Genomic DNA, 17,467 nt, shown 5'->3' with positions numbered 1-17,467 from the left:
TACTGATATTGCAGCGTTTATTACAACTGAAAAATATTCCTCGCTGGCAAGGGTTCGCGTGATCGTTGTCACTGTGACGTAAACCCTGCATCAACGAGGATGGGTGCACCGGTCATGTTGCAAGCTGAAGAAGAGCAGAGGAACTCCACTAGACCACATATCTGAAAGAAAACCCGGCGATCTATCAACTGAAGACTACAGCTTAAAACGGCAAAAACTGAACTAAGTGGTACTCATATCCAATGTGGGCGGTGGGGCAGCCTTGTGGTTAAAGCGCTGGGTTGTCACGCCTAAAAGCCAGGTTCGATTCCCCACTTGGATACAATGTGTGAAGCCCATGTCTGGCGTTCCCCGCCGTGATATTGCTGGAATATTGCTGAAAGCGGCGTAAAACCACACTCATTCACTTAATTCCAGTGCAGGCCTAGACATTCAATAAAACCACTGTGTCCCGTGGGGTCCGGGTTCGATCCCCAGCACCCTATATTGCTTGGTATAAGTGGTGCCACTACTGAATCAGGGGGTCGGGGGTTGTGACTCGCCTGATAGCGCGTCATCTCGCCAAAACCACAGTTACGCTGCTCATTACATCAACCACTGGTTTGTCTGCCCAATGGCAAGCATGGGGCGTTGCAGTTTTACATCCACGAGGCACTTCACAGGGTAGATGCCGTATGGGAATTCAAGTCGTGATACCCGTGAAGATCCGGGTTAGGATTGATCTTCAGTAACCCATGCTTGTCGTAAGAGCCGACGGATCGGATGGTCAGGCTCGCTGACTTGGTTGACACATGTCATCGTACTCCAGATCGATGTTCATGATATTGATCACTGGATTGTCTGGTCCAGACACGATTATTTACAACCCGCCGCCATATAGCTGGAATAATGCTGAGTGCGGCGTAAAACTAAACTCGCTTTAAGTCGTGAAATTACTTAGGACTTAACAAGCTGAAACTGAAAAGATGTCACTCAATGTCATATTAATGTCATTGTTAGTGTCATTGTATAAACAAAATACATGAAACTTTTAAATAATTTGTGAAAACAGGTGTAAGGAATTATCTCCCTTACACTGAAGTTGTAAGGTGATACAAATAAAGCCTGGTTAAGTTGTCTCCCCCTTGACTGTTGTTATATCATTATCACAACTTGAAATAATGAATGAGTGAGTTTTAGCTTTACGCTGCTTTTACCAATATTCCAGCAATATTACGGCGGGGGACACCAGAAATGGGCTTCACCCATTGTGCCCATGTGGGAATCGAACCCGGTTCTTGAGCGGACGGGCGTAGGCTAAGATCGTGAAAATAGACAAGCCAGACACAGACATAGTCGAGGCCAGTAACATAATACACCGTGTGGAGATATGATCAGTAAACAGACGTACCTCATTAATTTCCACCGGTTTCTTGGTTGGGTTGTTCTTCTCTACAAATACTTGCTGAAATGGTAATGTAGATCTGTTTACAATCTTAGTTGTTATAATATATAGGAAATACCTAGAGAGAGGGAGAGAGAGGGTTGCGAGAGAAAGATGGGAGAGGGGACACAGAGGGGGAGAGAGAGAGTGGGAGAGAGGGAGGAGAGAGGGGGAGAGATATAGGGAGAGGGAGAGGAGGAGGAGAGAAAGAGGGAGAGAGAGAGGAGGGGAGAGAGAGGAGAGGAGAGATGGGAGAGAGATATAGGGGGGGAGAGAGGAGAGAAAGAGGGAGAGAGAGGAGGAGGGAGAGAGAGGAGGAGAGATATAGGGAGAGAGAGGAGAGAAAGAGGGAGAGAGAGAGGAGGGGAGAGAGAAGGGGAGAGAGGGGATAGAGAGATACAGGGGAGAAAGGGGGTGGGAGAGAGAGAGTAACGTCAGCAAAGCTCCTTTGCTGGCGACATTTTAAGACATACCATTGCTTCGTCAAACGTGAGATTATTCTTGTTAGCGTAATCCCTTATCAGCCCGTGGCTCACTGAAACAAAACAAACATGCATCTAATCAATGCTATACCATTAAGCAGAATTAAGACGTCTACCGTCCATGCTCAGAACCTATGAACATCCGGGTTACAATTGGTCTTCAGTAATCCATGCTGACTCAGTTGACACATGTCATTGTATCCCAATTGCGTAGATCGATGTTCATGCCATTGATCACTGGATTGTCTGGTCCAGACTCAATTATTTACAGACCATAGCTATATAGCTGGAATATTGGTGAGTGCGGCGTTAAACAACAAACCAGCCCTGACTTAATTCTCGACTATAGTGCTATTCTGTAGCTCCAGCTGATGACTGAGTGAGCGAGTTAGCAATATTCAAGCAGTATCACGGCAGAGGACATCAGAAATGGGCTCCACACATTGTACCCATGTAGGGAATCGAACCCAGAGTGACGAGCGAACGCTTTAATTAGTAGGCCCTAGTGCGCCTGTTTGCGGTGAATGTCGGGTTGATGGTACATGTATTCGGGTGTTCGGCGTGACGAGCGTACGCTTCAACCACTGGACTACCTCACCGCCTACAGCTCCTGACAGACCTATACCATGCACGTCCAACGAAAAATATTTCACTCCTTGATACAATAATAACAGAGATTAAGGCTGTGCAATATAACCGGTTCAGTCATGAAAACGATACGTATTGCCATACGTTGATTGAAAACCGATATTTTGACATGCATTAGGAAATCTTAGTAACACTCCGAAATCTTCTGAAATTTCCGTTTTTCACAACGGAAGTCATACGATTGTTGTTAAATGGTGACACCCAACAACGAACAAATACTAGGACAAAGGTTTAAGCATGGCAGCATTTGGGTTGAAAATGTTCACAGTTTGTATTTTGTCATGATTAAAAGTTGTTATTAAAGCTTAATCAAGCATTGTGAATTTGTTGTGGTTTTGCTTTATAATAAAGCATTAACTCGATTATGAGTCATTTTTTGTTAAAAGAAACTTCATGCAATATATTGCAATACATATCGCAATATATTATTTCGCATCGCAATAGATCGCAATACTCACCCCTAATACAGAAAATTAAATCTGACTATAATCCTATATCTGCAATATTCACGCCGCTTTTATATTCTGATCCTTTAGGTTAAATCATTACATCAAATGACAGGACAGAGTTATAATCCTATATCTGGTGAGAGGGAGTTATAACCAGTTAAGTTTTTGGTTGCAAATTGGCCGCTTTTAAACCATATAAACGCAATATTCCAGCAATATCACGGCGGGGACACCAGAAATGCTACTATATCTAAAACCAATCCAGCCTAATCAAGAATAACCCACCTTCAGCTAGCTTTGGCTTTCCTTAAGGCACAACAAGTCTCTTTTATGTCAACGCACCGTACATCAACCTAACTTCTATTGTATAAACCAATACCCGCCATGTATTACGATATTTCTCTGGCTTGTACATCAACCTTTCTATTGTATAAACCAATACCCGCCATGTATATATTTCTCCTTGTGCAAATGTTGTGTATCATTTGCTTGATAACGGTGTCAGGATCTACACCAAAACGTCTACTGCAACAGAGAAGTTGTCTATCCAAAAAGTGTTCCACTTTAGCATTTGGCAGCTATTTCGAACGCTGATCAGGGGAAAGGCACAAACTGACAAGTCGTCGTAGACACAGTTTGGTGAAAGTCGCAGGCACAAGATAAAATGTCGCGCGAGGACATAATCCTCACCCGCCCTCAAACTTGTACACTAACCACTTGGGGGAGTGAGTGAGTGAGTTTAGTTTTACGCCGCTTTTACCAATACTCAAGCAATATCACGGCTTGGGACACGAGAAATGGGCTTCGCACATTGTACCCATGTGGTCACTCGAACCCGGGTCTTCGGCGTGACGAGCCAACGCTTTAACCACTAGGCTACCCCACCGACCTTTTTTATCTTCAGAAAGACAACGGGTAACGAATGATTATATAAAAATTTTTGGAAAAACAAAGCACCACAAAGCCTTGAATGTAATGTCATGCAAACGTGGTAGCGAATTTTCAATTCAATTTCGAATTACAAATCGGTGATAAGGTGATCACAAAACACGGAAGTACCCGAGAAAGACCGATTAGTCTCGATCTCGAGGCGCAGTACACCGAGCGACCAACCAGACTGATGACCCCCATCTGTGACGACATGTTGATGATGCGTCCCCAACCTGCAACATCACGGCATTTAGAAGCTGGTATGATGAAGTGGAACACTTTTTATGGATAGACAACTTCTTTCTTGCAGTAGTAGTTGCGACGTTTAGGTGTAGATCATAACACCGTTAGCAACACCAAGGTTATTACATCCCCACGGGAACGATAACTGATATATATATATATATATACACATATATATATATATATATATATTGCAAAACCCCAAACATCTTTTGTTGAATCTACATACAGAAATGTCCAGTTACCCCAGACTTGACCCCTTTGGGTGGATATCAATCGCACAGGTCTGGACGAATTGGAAGCGACAGTGAATCAATGTCGTAACCAATCCCTCTTACTCATGCGCAGTACTCTAGCGCAAACAATTAAAGTACAAGATTTTTGAGAACGTTCAGCTTAAAGAACACTGGATGAAACTTATAATGTTAAAGTGAGTGAGTCAGCAATATTCCAGCAACATGGCGGCGGTATGTAAAAAATCGTGTCTGGACCAGACAATCCAGTCATCCACAGCATGAGAATCAATCTGCGCAGCTGGGATACGATGACCTGTGTCAACCAAGTCAATGAGCCTGTATGACCACCCGATCCCGTTAGTCGGCTCTTACGACAAGCATTGGTTGCCGAAGATCAATTCTAACCAAGTAGTTATATAATGATTGTTCTATTACAGGGTACCTTATGGGCTTATTCCTACGTAATTCCGCTCCAAGCGCCTAGTGATTTTCGAGCAGAGACATCATTCGATGTATAGCCGTGTTCGCTAGCCTAGACTAAAAACTTCACATTCTTTCTTCAGGGCACTTTTAAAGAACAAGAGATAGTAAGATGGTTAAATTGTTATTATTTCATTGCTGATATCTGTGTGATATACTCGATACACTGACAGTGCCATAATCAGTTCCATTAGGCTACACCGCCGTTCCAAAACATGGGTATACAGAATGTCAAGTCACAAGAATAAAAATGCGAAATTTCTCAGTTCAATATCGTGTATGGCCGCCCCGCGCATTCACCACTGCCAAACACCGTCTCCTCATCGACTGCCTGATGCTTGTGAACACGTGGTTGGGAATTCTGCGCCATTGCTCTTTCAAGGCAACGCCAAGTTCCTGCAAATTCTGAGGTTGGTTCCTAAGACCACGAAGCCTTCACCCAAGTGCATCCCAAACGTGCTCTATTGGATTAAGGTCAGGGGACCTCGATGGCCAGTCCATGACGTTCATTCCAGCGTTTTGAAGGAAATTTCGTGTCAACATCGCGGTATGCGGCCGAGGATTATCATGCTGGAACTGTAGACCTGGGCCATGAGCCGCCATGAAAGGAACGAGTTCAGGGATGAGCACCTGGTCGCGGTAAGCAGCAGCTGTGAGGTTTCCACAGATGACCAGAAGTCGGGAACGGTCGAGAATGGAGATTGGCAGCCCGCAACCGATTTCGAATGGTCTGTGAGGACAGTCGACCTCTAAACATCTCAGCCCTGGTTCGTGTAGCCGGCAGAAATCTGTCACGTAGGTGACGTAGGACGATTTGACTGTCTTCTGCTCGTGACTTCACACGTGGACGACCCGACCTTAGGTGATCAGAAGTGGTGCCAGTTTGTTGTAGACGACCTCGCAAGTCATACACAGTACGACGGCTGCATCCCATTGCTCTTGCGACGTCAATAACTGATCTTCCCGCTTGCAACATGCCAACGGCACGTTCACGTTGCACATTTGACATTCGTGGCATTTCAAGTACCGTTAAAACTGTGGTTTAAAAGTGTTTTTTCAATTCTTGAGGCCAATGCAAACACGTGCATATGAAGAAAACTTCGATGCGAAGATCACGTGATCTACTGCACGTGCAAAACCTGATTTGGCACTAACGTCATTTGCACAACGAATGGATGGGTTTGAGTGGGTTTTGCTAACGTTTTTCTAGAGTCGAAAGATAGGGATCCCATTTCGGATACATAGATGCATCATCAGAGAAAAATTATTCAGTATTTTTCAAATTACATTTTGTGAAGTTTCTTTTTTTACTCAGTATATAGTTAAACTCGCAAAGTGTCTATCATATTTTCAGCAACCACTGACTAGACCTCGACATGCCAAGGTATACCCCATCCGCATGCAGTAACATTCATTTAGACATTTGACTTTCATAAGGTATACAACATGTGGCCCTTTGGAACTTATGGTTGTAAGTGGGTATTGCTGGACTGAATATTGTCACATACAAGCCCAATGCGCGAGAAGAGGTCATGTCAATTACACGTGCAAAATATGCGGCATAGGAGTCAAAGGTCATTATGGCTTGTGTAAATCACATGGGGCTGACAAAGTAAGAATGAAACCCATCAATAAAAGGCAGACAGATTTTATCAGTGAATGTAGGAGACTCAGGAAGATTAACGTTTAAATAGAATTCATATAGTATACAATCAATTAGAGAAACAGCTTTCATATGGTATACAACCATGTCTACCGTCGTTGAAATGAAAGCGTTGGCTAAGAGTGAGTGAGTTAAAATTTAAAGTCACATCAGCAATATTTCAGCCATATCGTGACTAAAACTAGGTCTAAATGTATAATACATACAGATAATATATAAAACCCTGTCAACGAAGGACAGCTTTGGCTAAGAAGCGTGGTGTGATTGGTTATTCTCGCATGAGGAAAGCCGAATTGCTCACCTTGCTCGACATGAACTATGACAAGCCCCCAAATGTACGAGAGCTGAAAGGTCGAGCTAAAGAACGTTGATTGACTGGTTATTCTCCCATGAGAAAAGCCAAGCTGATCGAACTCCTTGAAGACACCGAGCTGGTTGAGTTGAGATTCGTGCCGATGGACCACGCGGTGGGTAAGTATCTCCGAGGTTGGAAAATGGTGGTCGATTCTAATATCGATACCGATAAAATCAAACCCTTAATGGACAGTAAACTTCGCGAAGAATTAATTAAACGATTTGAAAAGCATGAAATACCAGTTGACCCTTAAAATGTCGCTCCAAAAACCTCAGTCGGACGGCAGTACCGAGTCCATCATGCCCTCTTTCAGAGGCAAACAGGAAGTCCTAACTCAACCAGAATCGATTGAATCCTCCATCGACTCGTCGTTCCCAAAACTACAAGAACCGTTGGAGAAATATACCCACATGGGCTCTGGATGGGTGGTAGACAAAATCAACACCGTTTATCTCGACATAGCGAACTACATGCCGCTCAGAGGTGGATTGCACATACCGGTGCCCAAACATTTCAGAGATAAAAAGGCCCTCGTTAACCCCGAAACCAAAGGCGATGATGTTAATAATTATTGTGCGGTGGTAGCGGTCATAGCTGCTACGCACGAACCAACGGGCAATCCGTGCAGGCGTTCCAGCTATCCCACGATAGAAGCATCCGGGTTCGACTTCACGGGTGTAGAACGTCTCACACCCATCTCCTACTGGACCAGATTCGAAAAAACAAAACAAGACGGCTGTCAACGTGTTCGGCCACGAAGGCGACAAAACCATCGTGCACAGGATAAGCTCTGTGAGTGATAAAACCGTGCGCAGAATCAATTTATTCCTCGTTGAAAAAGGCGACCAGTATCACTACACGGCCATTAAAAGCCTGAGCCGATTGTTGTACGACCAATCCAAACACGCCAGAAAGAAACATTTCTACGAACGGTGCCTGCATGGGTATTCTAGCGCTGATTTATTAGAATCAGATCGGAGGATTGCCGAGGCGTGGGAGAGACGGCGATCAGAATCGATATGCCTCAAGAAAATAAAAACATCTTAAAATTCATCAACCACAAACATCAAATGCCTGTGCCCTACGTCATCTACGCCGACTTCGAAGCTCTCATCAAACAGGTGAACACCGTCGCGCCATCCCTGGAAAAAAGTTTCACGTACAAAACGCAAGAACACCAAGCCTGCGGGTTCGGGTACGTGGTTGTCCGATGCGATGGAAAAACGGAACCACCGGTGATTTACCGAGGTCCCGGCGCGGCCAAAACGATTCTCACGTTCTTACAACGCGAAGAGAGAAACATCAGGGGAAGCTATGTCGGATCCTGCCTCCATGGATATGACGCCGGGGAATGAGTTCGCTCATCGACGAACTAGATATTGTCATGTATGTAGAGGATCCCTGAACGGGGATGTGGTGAGAGATCATTGTCACATCACAAGTTGATACCGAGGTGTCGCTCACAACGCGTGCAACTTAAAACTTAAAATCGATCCCACCAAAATCAACATCCCCGTGGTCTTCCCCAATTTGAGAGGGTACGATGCTCAGTTGATCATGTAGGCCATCTCGAATGTCGATGGCGATATCCAATGCATCCCAAACAAACATGGAGAAATACATCTCCTCCTCGCTCAACGGTCTGAGATTTATCGATAGTGCTCAGTTCCTCCTGTCGTCGCTCGACAGTTTGGTCAAGGCCAACGACACCTTCGCCATCACCCATCGATACACCGATGAGGCGACTCGACCTCTGCTGCTCAAAAAGGGCGTGTACCCGTACGAGTACATGGACGATTGGACCAAGTTCGACGGGACCCGATTACCTCCCCTCGACCGATTTTACAGCAACTTAACCGAATCCTATACCTGTCTACATTAAGTGATCGCAATTTTCGCAGAAAGAAAAGCCTCTGTTGTGCTATCCTATGTACACGATGTGAATTTGATTTCCATGAAAGTTTATTATCAATGATAGTACCTAGATATTTATACTTTTCTACTGTTCTACTTCCTGTCCGTCAATACAAACAGGTTTCAGTTTGCTTTTTTCGCTTCGGAAGTCAATTATCATTTCATATGTTTTATTTATGTTCAGGGAGAGGAAATTGTCTTTGCACCATGAAGTAAACGCATCAATATTTTTCCTATACTCTAACTCTGATTGACGAATAAACCCAACCAAAGCGGCATCATCAGCAAATTTGAAATTCAAACAGGTGGATAAATGTAATATACAGTCATTTGTATAGAGTGTGAAGAGGACAGGGGACAGGACACAGCCTTGGGGAGCACCGGTACTCACAAGATTAACGTCAGAAAGCGTTGAATTGACCCGAACACGTTGAGGTCGATTAATTAAGAAGGCCTCTACCCACTTGATTATGTTACTATTATTCATACATTCGGAAAACTTCGTACTTTCGGAAATCTGCAGATATTTCCGTTTTTCACACCGGAAGTCATGCGTTTGTTGTAAATTGGCGACCCCCAACAACGAACAATTTATTGTGGTCCCAAATACTAGGAAACAACTTCAGTATGGCAGCATTTGGGGTTGAAAAAGTTCACGGTAGATGGAACTATTAATAAGTGTAAAGCGATATGTGATGTGTATTGAAGTGAAATTCTCAGGCGGGACGATTAAAAGTTTTTATTCAAGCTTAATCAAGCATAGTGATTTTGTTCTGTTTTTGCTTTACAATCAATCATTAACTCGATTTACGTAGTTTTTTGGTTAGAGAAAACCTCCTTGCAATATATTGCAATACATATCGCAATATATCACAATATGAAAATTCTCTGCAATACCTACCCCTACCAGAAACGAACACTCCATAACATGTAGGAATCATTGCAACATCCAGGAGTAAGATAACAAAAATCCACGCTATTAATTTTCAGGTTTTCTGGCCGAATCGGGCCTCAGATGACAGTTACCCCTCCTTTACTTTTACCTATGACCCGGAATCGAAAAAGGAGAATATAGTGCCTTGTTTCAATAGGCTGTTCTGTCTGTGCTAATTTTTCCAGGGTGATTTGTGGTAGCTTAAATGAAAGGTGAGACATTGTACTTTATTGCAAAATCTTTTTTGGTCCACAATCTGCACATGATATTGACACCAGCCTTCCATGATTTTACCCCAAGTTCAAGGTTGTTTAGTGTGTTTCGACTCGAAACCTCCGGTGGCCATTGTTGACAGTGGATACAGCAAAATTGAGATGGTCGACCCAGGCCGACATTTTGCTGTTTAAGTGGCAAGTGGCAGGTTGGTCAGCATGCAACACTGAGGAGAACAGCCTACGACCGATATTATTTATGGTGGACTGGCATGTAACTGTAGATAGCCAATAAGAAAAATAATTGTGGTCTGAGTATCATCCAATTTAGACACACAAATCGATCGGTAACGAGGAAACAAAGTTAGTTATATCAAAGGCGACCTTACATCCTCAACTATGTACATAGATATATTGTATGGCAGTAAAAGGTTTTATATTTATTAGTTTGGCTCAATGAATACTTTAAAAGGCTTCCGCATATTTAGGAAAGCTGTTATCACGATATTCACCTTTTTTCTTCATTCCCGGGAGGAAGTGTTTGATGAGGAGAAAGGGTGACGTCACAGACACCGCCATGACGTCATTCCACTTGTCAAGAGGTAGCTCCTCTACCGGCGCGTTGTAGATAGTTCCTGCAAGATGGCAATATGATTTGGGATATTCTAAAGAAAGTAGCTGTGGTAATAAGGTAACATTCAATACATTTCCTTAACATTACACAGACTAGACTTGACAGCGGCCTTGAGACAAAGGAACACTAATCGAGTCAACCGATATTGTGAGTAAGTGAGTGAATTTAGTTTTACGCCGCTTTTAGCAGCATTGCAGCGTCAATAGAACAGTGCATCAGTTAGCCCTTAATGAGGATTGTTAATTTAGGTCACCGACCCCGTCGCTATTATTAAATTTGGCATCTTAGAAAAGAAATACAGTTCGCTCTTCCCCGATGTATAGTGGAATAAAGTACACTTTTGCCCTGAACTATTATAGTTCTCGTGCTTTAACTATAATAGTTAATTGATGAAGTAATGCAAAAGTGTACATTATCGTCTGATAAAGAACTGTCGGCGACTTTGATCTTTCACCGAAGCACCAAACCGAAACATGAGTCTCATTCACCTATTCAGACAATGACTTATTTTTCAGCCGATCCGAATTTTCTCGTGTGAAAGTGAAAACAGACATCACAAACAACTATGGTTACACTGAATTTCAATTCCTGGTTTCATAAGAAAATGGTATTTACACATGAATTTCAATTGTTAACTTTAATAACATCGTAGTTCTATATTTTATGGCGAAGTGTAGGCAGCATGACCTTAACTAAGACGTCACAGACTGCCACAGATGAGGTCGTAAAATGATTCACAATGCATCTGGCTCACTGGTTACACCTGTTATGTGTTTTGCGCTTATTAAGTGTAGTTCTGTAACGCACAATGTGATTGATATAACAACAAGTCCACCAGACCACCAAACCTTCCTAGCGGCAGAGCCTCGTTTTGAGAGTTCCACGATTTCCATGTTTCTGTTTGTCAGAGCTCGCTGTACGACAGAGCACGCTGCATGACATGTTTGCAAGGACTATAAGGATGTATCGAATAATACTAATAAATATTTATGTATCCAGTCTAAAAATTCTGGACTGGTTATTGTACTAAGTTGCGCAATAGGACGGAACCCAGTCAACAGGAAACGAGACTGTTGTGTATTCAATGTTTTGACGTGCTAGAATTTAGAAATACGGTTGGCTCTACCCCATGTATAGTGTTATAGAGCACACTTTCGCCATGAAATATTATATTTAAAGCACGGGGAGGCTTGTTTGTCTGGCCAGTTCTTGATTCCGCCGTCAGAAAGCTTAAAAATATTGCTGAGTGTGTCGTAAACAAAATAGCGCATTCTCATTATCCATGTTGTCACATTCACAAGATTAAAAAATGTTTAAAAAGCACACACGTGATGAATAAAAACGTGTTCACATTTTTATGATTCCTACTGATTTTCTCCTCGAAGATGAAACGTTTTACCTGCATTATTGACCAGTATGTCCACTCCATCCGGGTATAGCGTGGTCACTCTATCACAGAATCCCTGCACGGACTCGGCAATCCTGAGATCGACTGGGACAAAGTCTACTCTGCTTGTGTACTTACTGAAAGAGGCCAAACTTTGGATATACTCTCATAATGCGATAGTTAGTGTGTAATGAAATGAAAGAATACCAGTAGCAGTATGAAACAGTCAGATGTTCCTTCATGCATTTTGCGTAGTGTTTAAGATCCGTTTAAGATCCGTGAAGATCTGGCTTAGTATTAGTTTTCAGCAACCTATGGTTGTGGTAACGGGATCGCATAGTCAGATTCGCTAACTTGGCTGACACATGTCATCTTTTCCCAGTTGCGTAGAACTATGTTCATGCTGTTGATCACTGGATTATCTGGTCCAGAATTGACTTTTTACAGACTGCCGCCATATAGCTGGAATATTGCTGAGTGTGGCATCATCTGAAATGATTACACATTCGTATGAACGTTTCTCATAATTTGAATAATGATATTTTGTTAACTTTGATATATAAAGACATTTTGATAACTTGTATAATATTTATACAATTTTTTAAGCGATGCTGTGTGTAAATTCTGGAGATTTTTATTCACCTTTTGAAATCGTTGACAATAGAGTCTATCAACTCTTGACTACCTAGTCCAGTAAGAATTATCGAACATCCTTTCGCTGCAAGCTGATTGGCTATGCCTAAGCCGAACCCGGATGTTGACCCGATTACCAGCGCGACCTTGCCTTCCATGACTCCAAAAGTTCTGCATACGAAACAAGTATTGTGTGAGTATTTTGAGTTGGCATCTTATTCATTTCAAACAACGGACCAAAGGATGAAGAAAAGAACAGTATGCTACTTGCAAGATAACCGCTCCGGTTCTTTGTTAAGTGCCATGAGATTAGAATAAATCTCCTTTAACCAATGCGTGTCAAAAGAGACGACTAAATGGATCGAATGATCGGACTCAATTAAATGATTGTGTGGCTGACACACATGCTGACATCATGGAGCATTGTTTATAATATCACTGATCGGATTGACCTCAATACTTACAGACCATTAAGAATATATACTGAACAACATTAGAAACGCACCACACTAAAATGCACCGACGATGCTCAGATATCATGGGTACATTTCAGTCTGAAGGGGATATTTCATATTATATGGGTGGTGCGTTTTTAATGTTGTTCAGTATAGTTGTAGCACTGGAGTGTTACTTTGAGTGAGTGAGTGAGTTTGTGGTGCCGCCCACCCGTGCCGGCTGCATACGTGTGTGTGTGTGTGCCTGCGCGTGCGCTCTGATGTTACGTGTGTTGTGTGGTGTGTGCCATTTGTGTGTCTCTCTCTCTCTCTCTCTCTCTCTCTCTCTGTCTCTCTGTCTCAACTCTCTCTAGACAAAACGAAAAAAGCGGTGTAGCAAAAATAAGCAATTATGAGTCAGTGGTTCCATCCCTGGCGGCATCATACCAATACACTTTGAGAAATGGGACTTGATGTTACCATTCCTGGTGTCCGCCATTTTGGTGTTAAGATAACGACTGTTCATCTGTGTCCCTGTACTGTGTTTGAGCAGCACTATAACAACAGCATAAAGTACAGACTGTGTAAACAGGTGCACTCACGTGCATGCACGTCTTGATATTAAAACAATGAAGTTGAAAGGGACGCCAATTATGTACCTCACCTTCACACATGAAGCATCGTGGACAATCAAGAACAGCGTGCCAGGGAAAATCACCCATCCTTCGTCACTCGCAGAAAGAAGGTTCACGAATCCCCTTAAATATTACTGAGACTTATAGTTAACGAAACACGTACCGTGTTGGCGAAATAACTGCAAAATGGATGTATTCCTCCCACAGTCAAAACGTGCCACCAAAATCAGGCCTTCAGCAAGATAGCGCCCTGACCTTTGATATCTTTGTCCGACTTTCTCCCATACAAATTGTTCTATATGTAAATACAAGTATTTAACGGTTCGCTTGTACAAACAACGTGCCTCATTTGCGTATATATTTACATATATTACTTCGAAAATGCAAGCGTTTTATCATTTCAACTGTAACGGAGATGAAATCTATCATCAAAAATTTAATTTTACTCCTGTACCGACAAGGTGGTATTTTAGCCTTGTATATTGGTGTATAGCGTTGCTCACAAAATTCATCTTGTTTACTACTATTACAATTAGTCGTCTGTCTATCCCTCTTGCAAGTGCATCACTGCGATAGTTTAATCAGGTTATAGGGAAGGCTCATTCTGGTTTTACGGGTAGTCAGGTTATACCATTTACGCGTCATTGTTTGACAGAATTACTGAAAAGCTCTTTGTCTTGAATTGACGATTTTGAATACATATGCCACAGCCGTGACCATGCATTTCAGTACAGATAAATACGGCCCCAGTTCTCAGGATTTTATCATGGGTTATCAAAACGTAGTCTGTTGTCTGAACGTGTATTGTCATGAGTAACTGCACGGAACAGTTGTCGGTAATATACTATTTGTGACGCCGTAAACACTGGTTTCCTGAATGCGGATTTTATTGACGTGTTTGGTTATTGCAGAGAACATATATTAATAAACCTTTATTATATGGTATCTGGTTATTGTGATGAGTGCACGTGTACTGTTTCAGTGTGAATGCAATTTGTGAACTTGATCTGTATGTTTAATATTATCAATAATCAGGAGTGTTACATAATACAGCTATTGAGGAAACGTATATATTGTCTGCAGTGTTACATAATACAGCTATTGAGGAAACGTATATATTGTCTGCAGTGTTACATAATACAGCTATTATATATTGAGGTTAATAATACGTATATATTGTCTGCAGTGTTACATAATACATATTGAGGAAACGTATATATTGTCAGCTATTGAGGAAACGTATATATTGTCTGCAGTGTTACATAATACAGCTATTGAGGAAACGTATATATTGTCTGCAGTGTTACATAATACAGCTATTGAGGAAACGTATATATTGTCTGCAGTGTTACATAATACAGCTATTGAGGAAACGTATATATTGTCTGCAGTGTTACATAATACAGCTATTGAGGAAACGTATATATTGTCTGCAGTGTTACATAATACAGCTATTGGGGAAACGTATATATTGTCTGCAGTGTTACATAATACAGCTATTGTCTGCAGGAAACAGTATATATTGTCAAAGCAGTGTTACATAATACAGCTATTGAGGAAACGTATATATTGTCTGCAGTGTTACATAATACAGCTATTGAGGAAACGTATATATTGTCTGCAGTGTTACATAATACAGCTATTGAGGAAACGTATATATTGTCTGCAGTATATTGTTACATAATACAGCTATTGAGGAAACGTATATATTGTCTGCAGTGTTACATAATACAGCTATTGAGGAAACGTATATATTGTCTGCAGTGTTACATAATACAGCTATTGAGGAAACGTATATATTGTCTGCAGTAAGTTACATAATACAGCTATTGAGGAAACGTATATATTGTCTGCAGTGTTACATAATACAGCTATTGAACATAACGTATTGAGGGACATAATACAGCTTGGTCTGCAGTGTTACATAATACAGCTATTGAGGAAACGTGTATATTGTCTGCAGTGTTACATAATACAGCTATTGAGGAAACGTATATATTGTCTGCAGTGTTACATAATACAGCTATTGAGGAAACGTATATATTGTCTGCAGTGTTACATAATACAGCTATTGAGGAAACGTATATATTGTCTGCAGTGTTACATAATACAGCTATTGAGGAAACGTATATATTGTCTGCAGTGTTACATAATACAGCTATTGAGGGAAACGTATATATTGTCTGCAGTGTTACATAATACAGCTATTGAGGAAACGTATATATTGTCTGCAGTGTTACATAATACAGCTATTGAGGAAACGTATATATTGTCTGCAGTGTTACATAATACAGCTATTGAGGAAACGTATATATTGTCTGCAGTGTTACATAATACAGCTATTGAGTAAAACGTATATATTGTCTGCAGTGTTACATAATAAAGCTATTGAGGAAACGTATATATTGTCTGCATTGTGTATTCGTGATCAACTAATTGTTTCACAGCATATGAACGTAATGTGCCGAATAGGCTTATTGCACATACATTGGCGTGAGTGAGGCAGAGTTATGCTTGTCGAAAGAGGCGACTAACGGGATCGGGTGGTCAGGCTCGCTGACTTGGTTGACACATGTCATCGGTTCCCAATTGCGCACATCGTTGCTCATGCTGTTGATCACTAGAGTGTCTGGTCCAGACTCGATTAGTTACAGACCGCCATATAGCTTGAATATTGCTGAGTGCGGCATAAAACTCAACTCACTCACACTGACTCACTCACTCTTAATGAGCAGACCACAAGAGACTCTGACGTGATTCAGTTATAATGGAATAGAAATAGTACAAATAATTATCAATGACTTCTTCCGTGTCCGATATCTTGTTATTCATGAACAGGATACAGAACAGAACGACCGACTCCGTGGTGCGGAAGGTTGCGGATTCGATCCCCGACCGCGTCATACCAAAAGACGTTAAAATATGGTACTTGTTGGTCCCTTTCTGGCGCTCGGCATTAATGGGTACAACAAGGACTGGTCGGCTCGAAGTCAGTATTATGTGTCTGAGTGGGGTATTCTTGCTTCACTGCGGCATGGTATCTCAGTGGGCTAGCACTATAAAACCAGCTTCAGTCTAGGCTACAGTCCGTTTGAGTCAGAAACGGACCAATGAATTGCAAATTTTATCATTGTACAAAATTGCCACATAAATATAAATAGTACACATGTTTATCATTTACTAATACCCAACAGCATTCTGATATTTGAAAATTTTCCGAACTCACCAAAAAGTTGTTAAAGAAACTATCATCACTGAATACGCAAAAGTTGTTATCTGTCGCGGCGGGTGAAACCGCAGAAACGGAACAGCCAGTCATGGCGGGGACATCTCAAAATTTATTGCGGGAGACCTGTCGGTTCCTCGTCTGTCGTAGTGTCAGTCACGACTTAAAGGGATGACAAGTGGTGCCACAGTTGCCTGTTGTAAGCCATCCCGAGACCAGTAACCTTGTTCAATGACGTTAGCTACCTTGTTGACACAGTTTTGCCAAGTTTCAGTCGTGATTTTGTTAAGGGATTCCTTAACCCAAAACATCTACGTCACGTAATCGAAAAGTTGTGTTTGATCTGGCAACATCTCCTTCGACAATACCCCATATCATTTCAGTGGGGTTAAGGTCACAGTGATAGGGTGGAAGTCGCAGAATATCGTGCCCTTACTTTTTATGCAACTGTCAACTTTGTAGAAAGATTCACCTTTATGATCTCATATAGCTGAGGCTTCGTTGCCTTTGAAGGGCGCGCGATCTGAAATTTGTCGAGCCATGATATCA

General features: G+C 41.8%; 1 protein-coding gene across 2 annotated transcripts in view; it reads right to left on the bottom strand.

Moving 5' to 3' along the window:
* The window catches only part of LOC124266791 (D-beta-hydroxybutyrate dehydrogenase-like), an 86,924-nt gene continuing 69,457 nt past the window's right edge, over positions 1–17,467 (bottom strand). For both annotated transcript variants that reach the window (XM_046701598.1, XM_046701599.1), the window contains exons 8-9: positions 1,391–1,444; positions 1–161 (exon numbers count right to left, since the gene is read on the bottom strand). In XM_046701598.1, coding sequence (XP_046557554.1) covers positions 69–161; positions 1,391–1,444 — 147 coding nt within the window. In that variant the 3' untranslated portion in view covers positions 1–68. The remainder of the gene's footprint in view (positions 162–1,390; positions 1,445–17,467) is intronic.

Source organism: Haliotis rubra, unplaced genomic scaffold, assembly GCF_003918875.1.
Source record: "Haliotis rubra isolate DU_JTF1 unplaced genomic scaffold, ASM391887v1 Scf128, whole genome shotgun sequence".
Taxonomy (NCBI): Eukaryota; Metazoa; Mollusca; class Gastropoda; order Lepetellida; family Haliotidae; genus Haliotis; species Haliotis rubra.
This window is presented reverse-complemented; position numbering and strand designations above follow the sequence as displayed.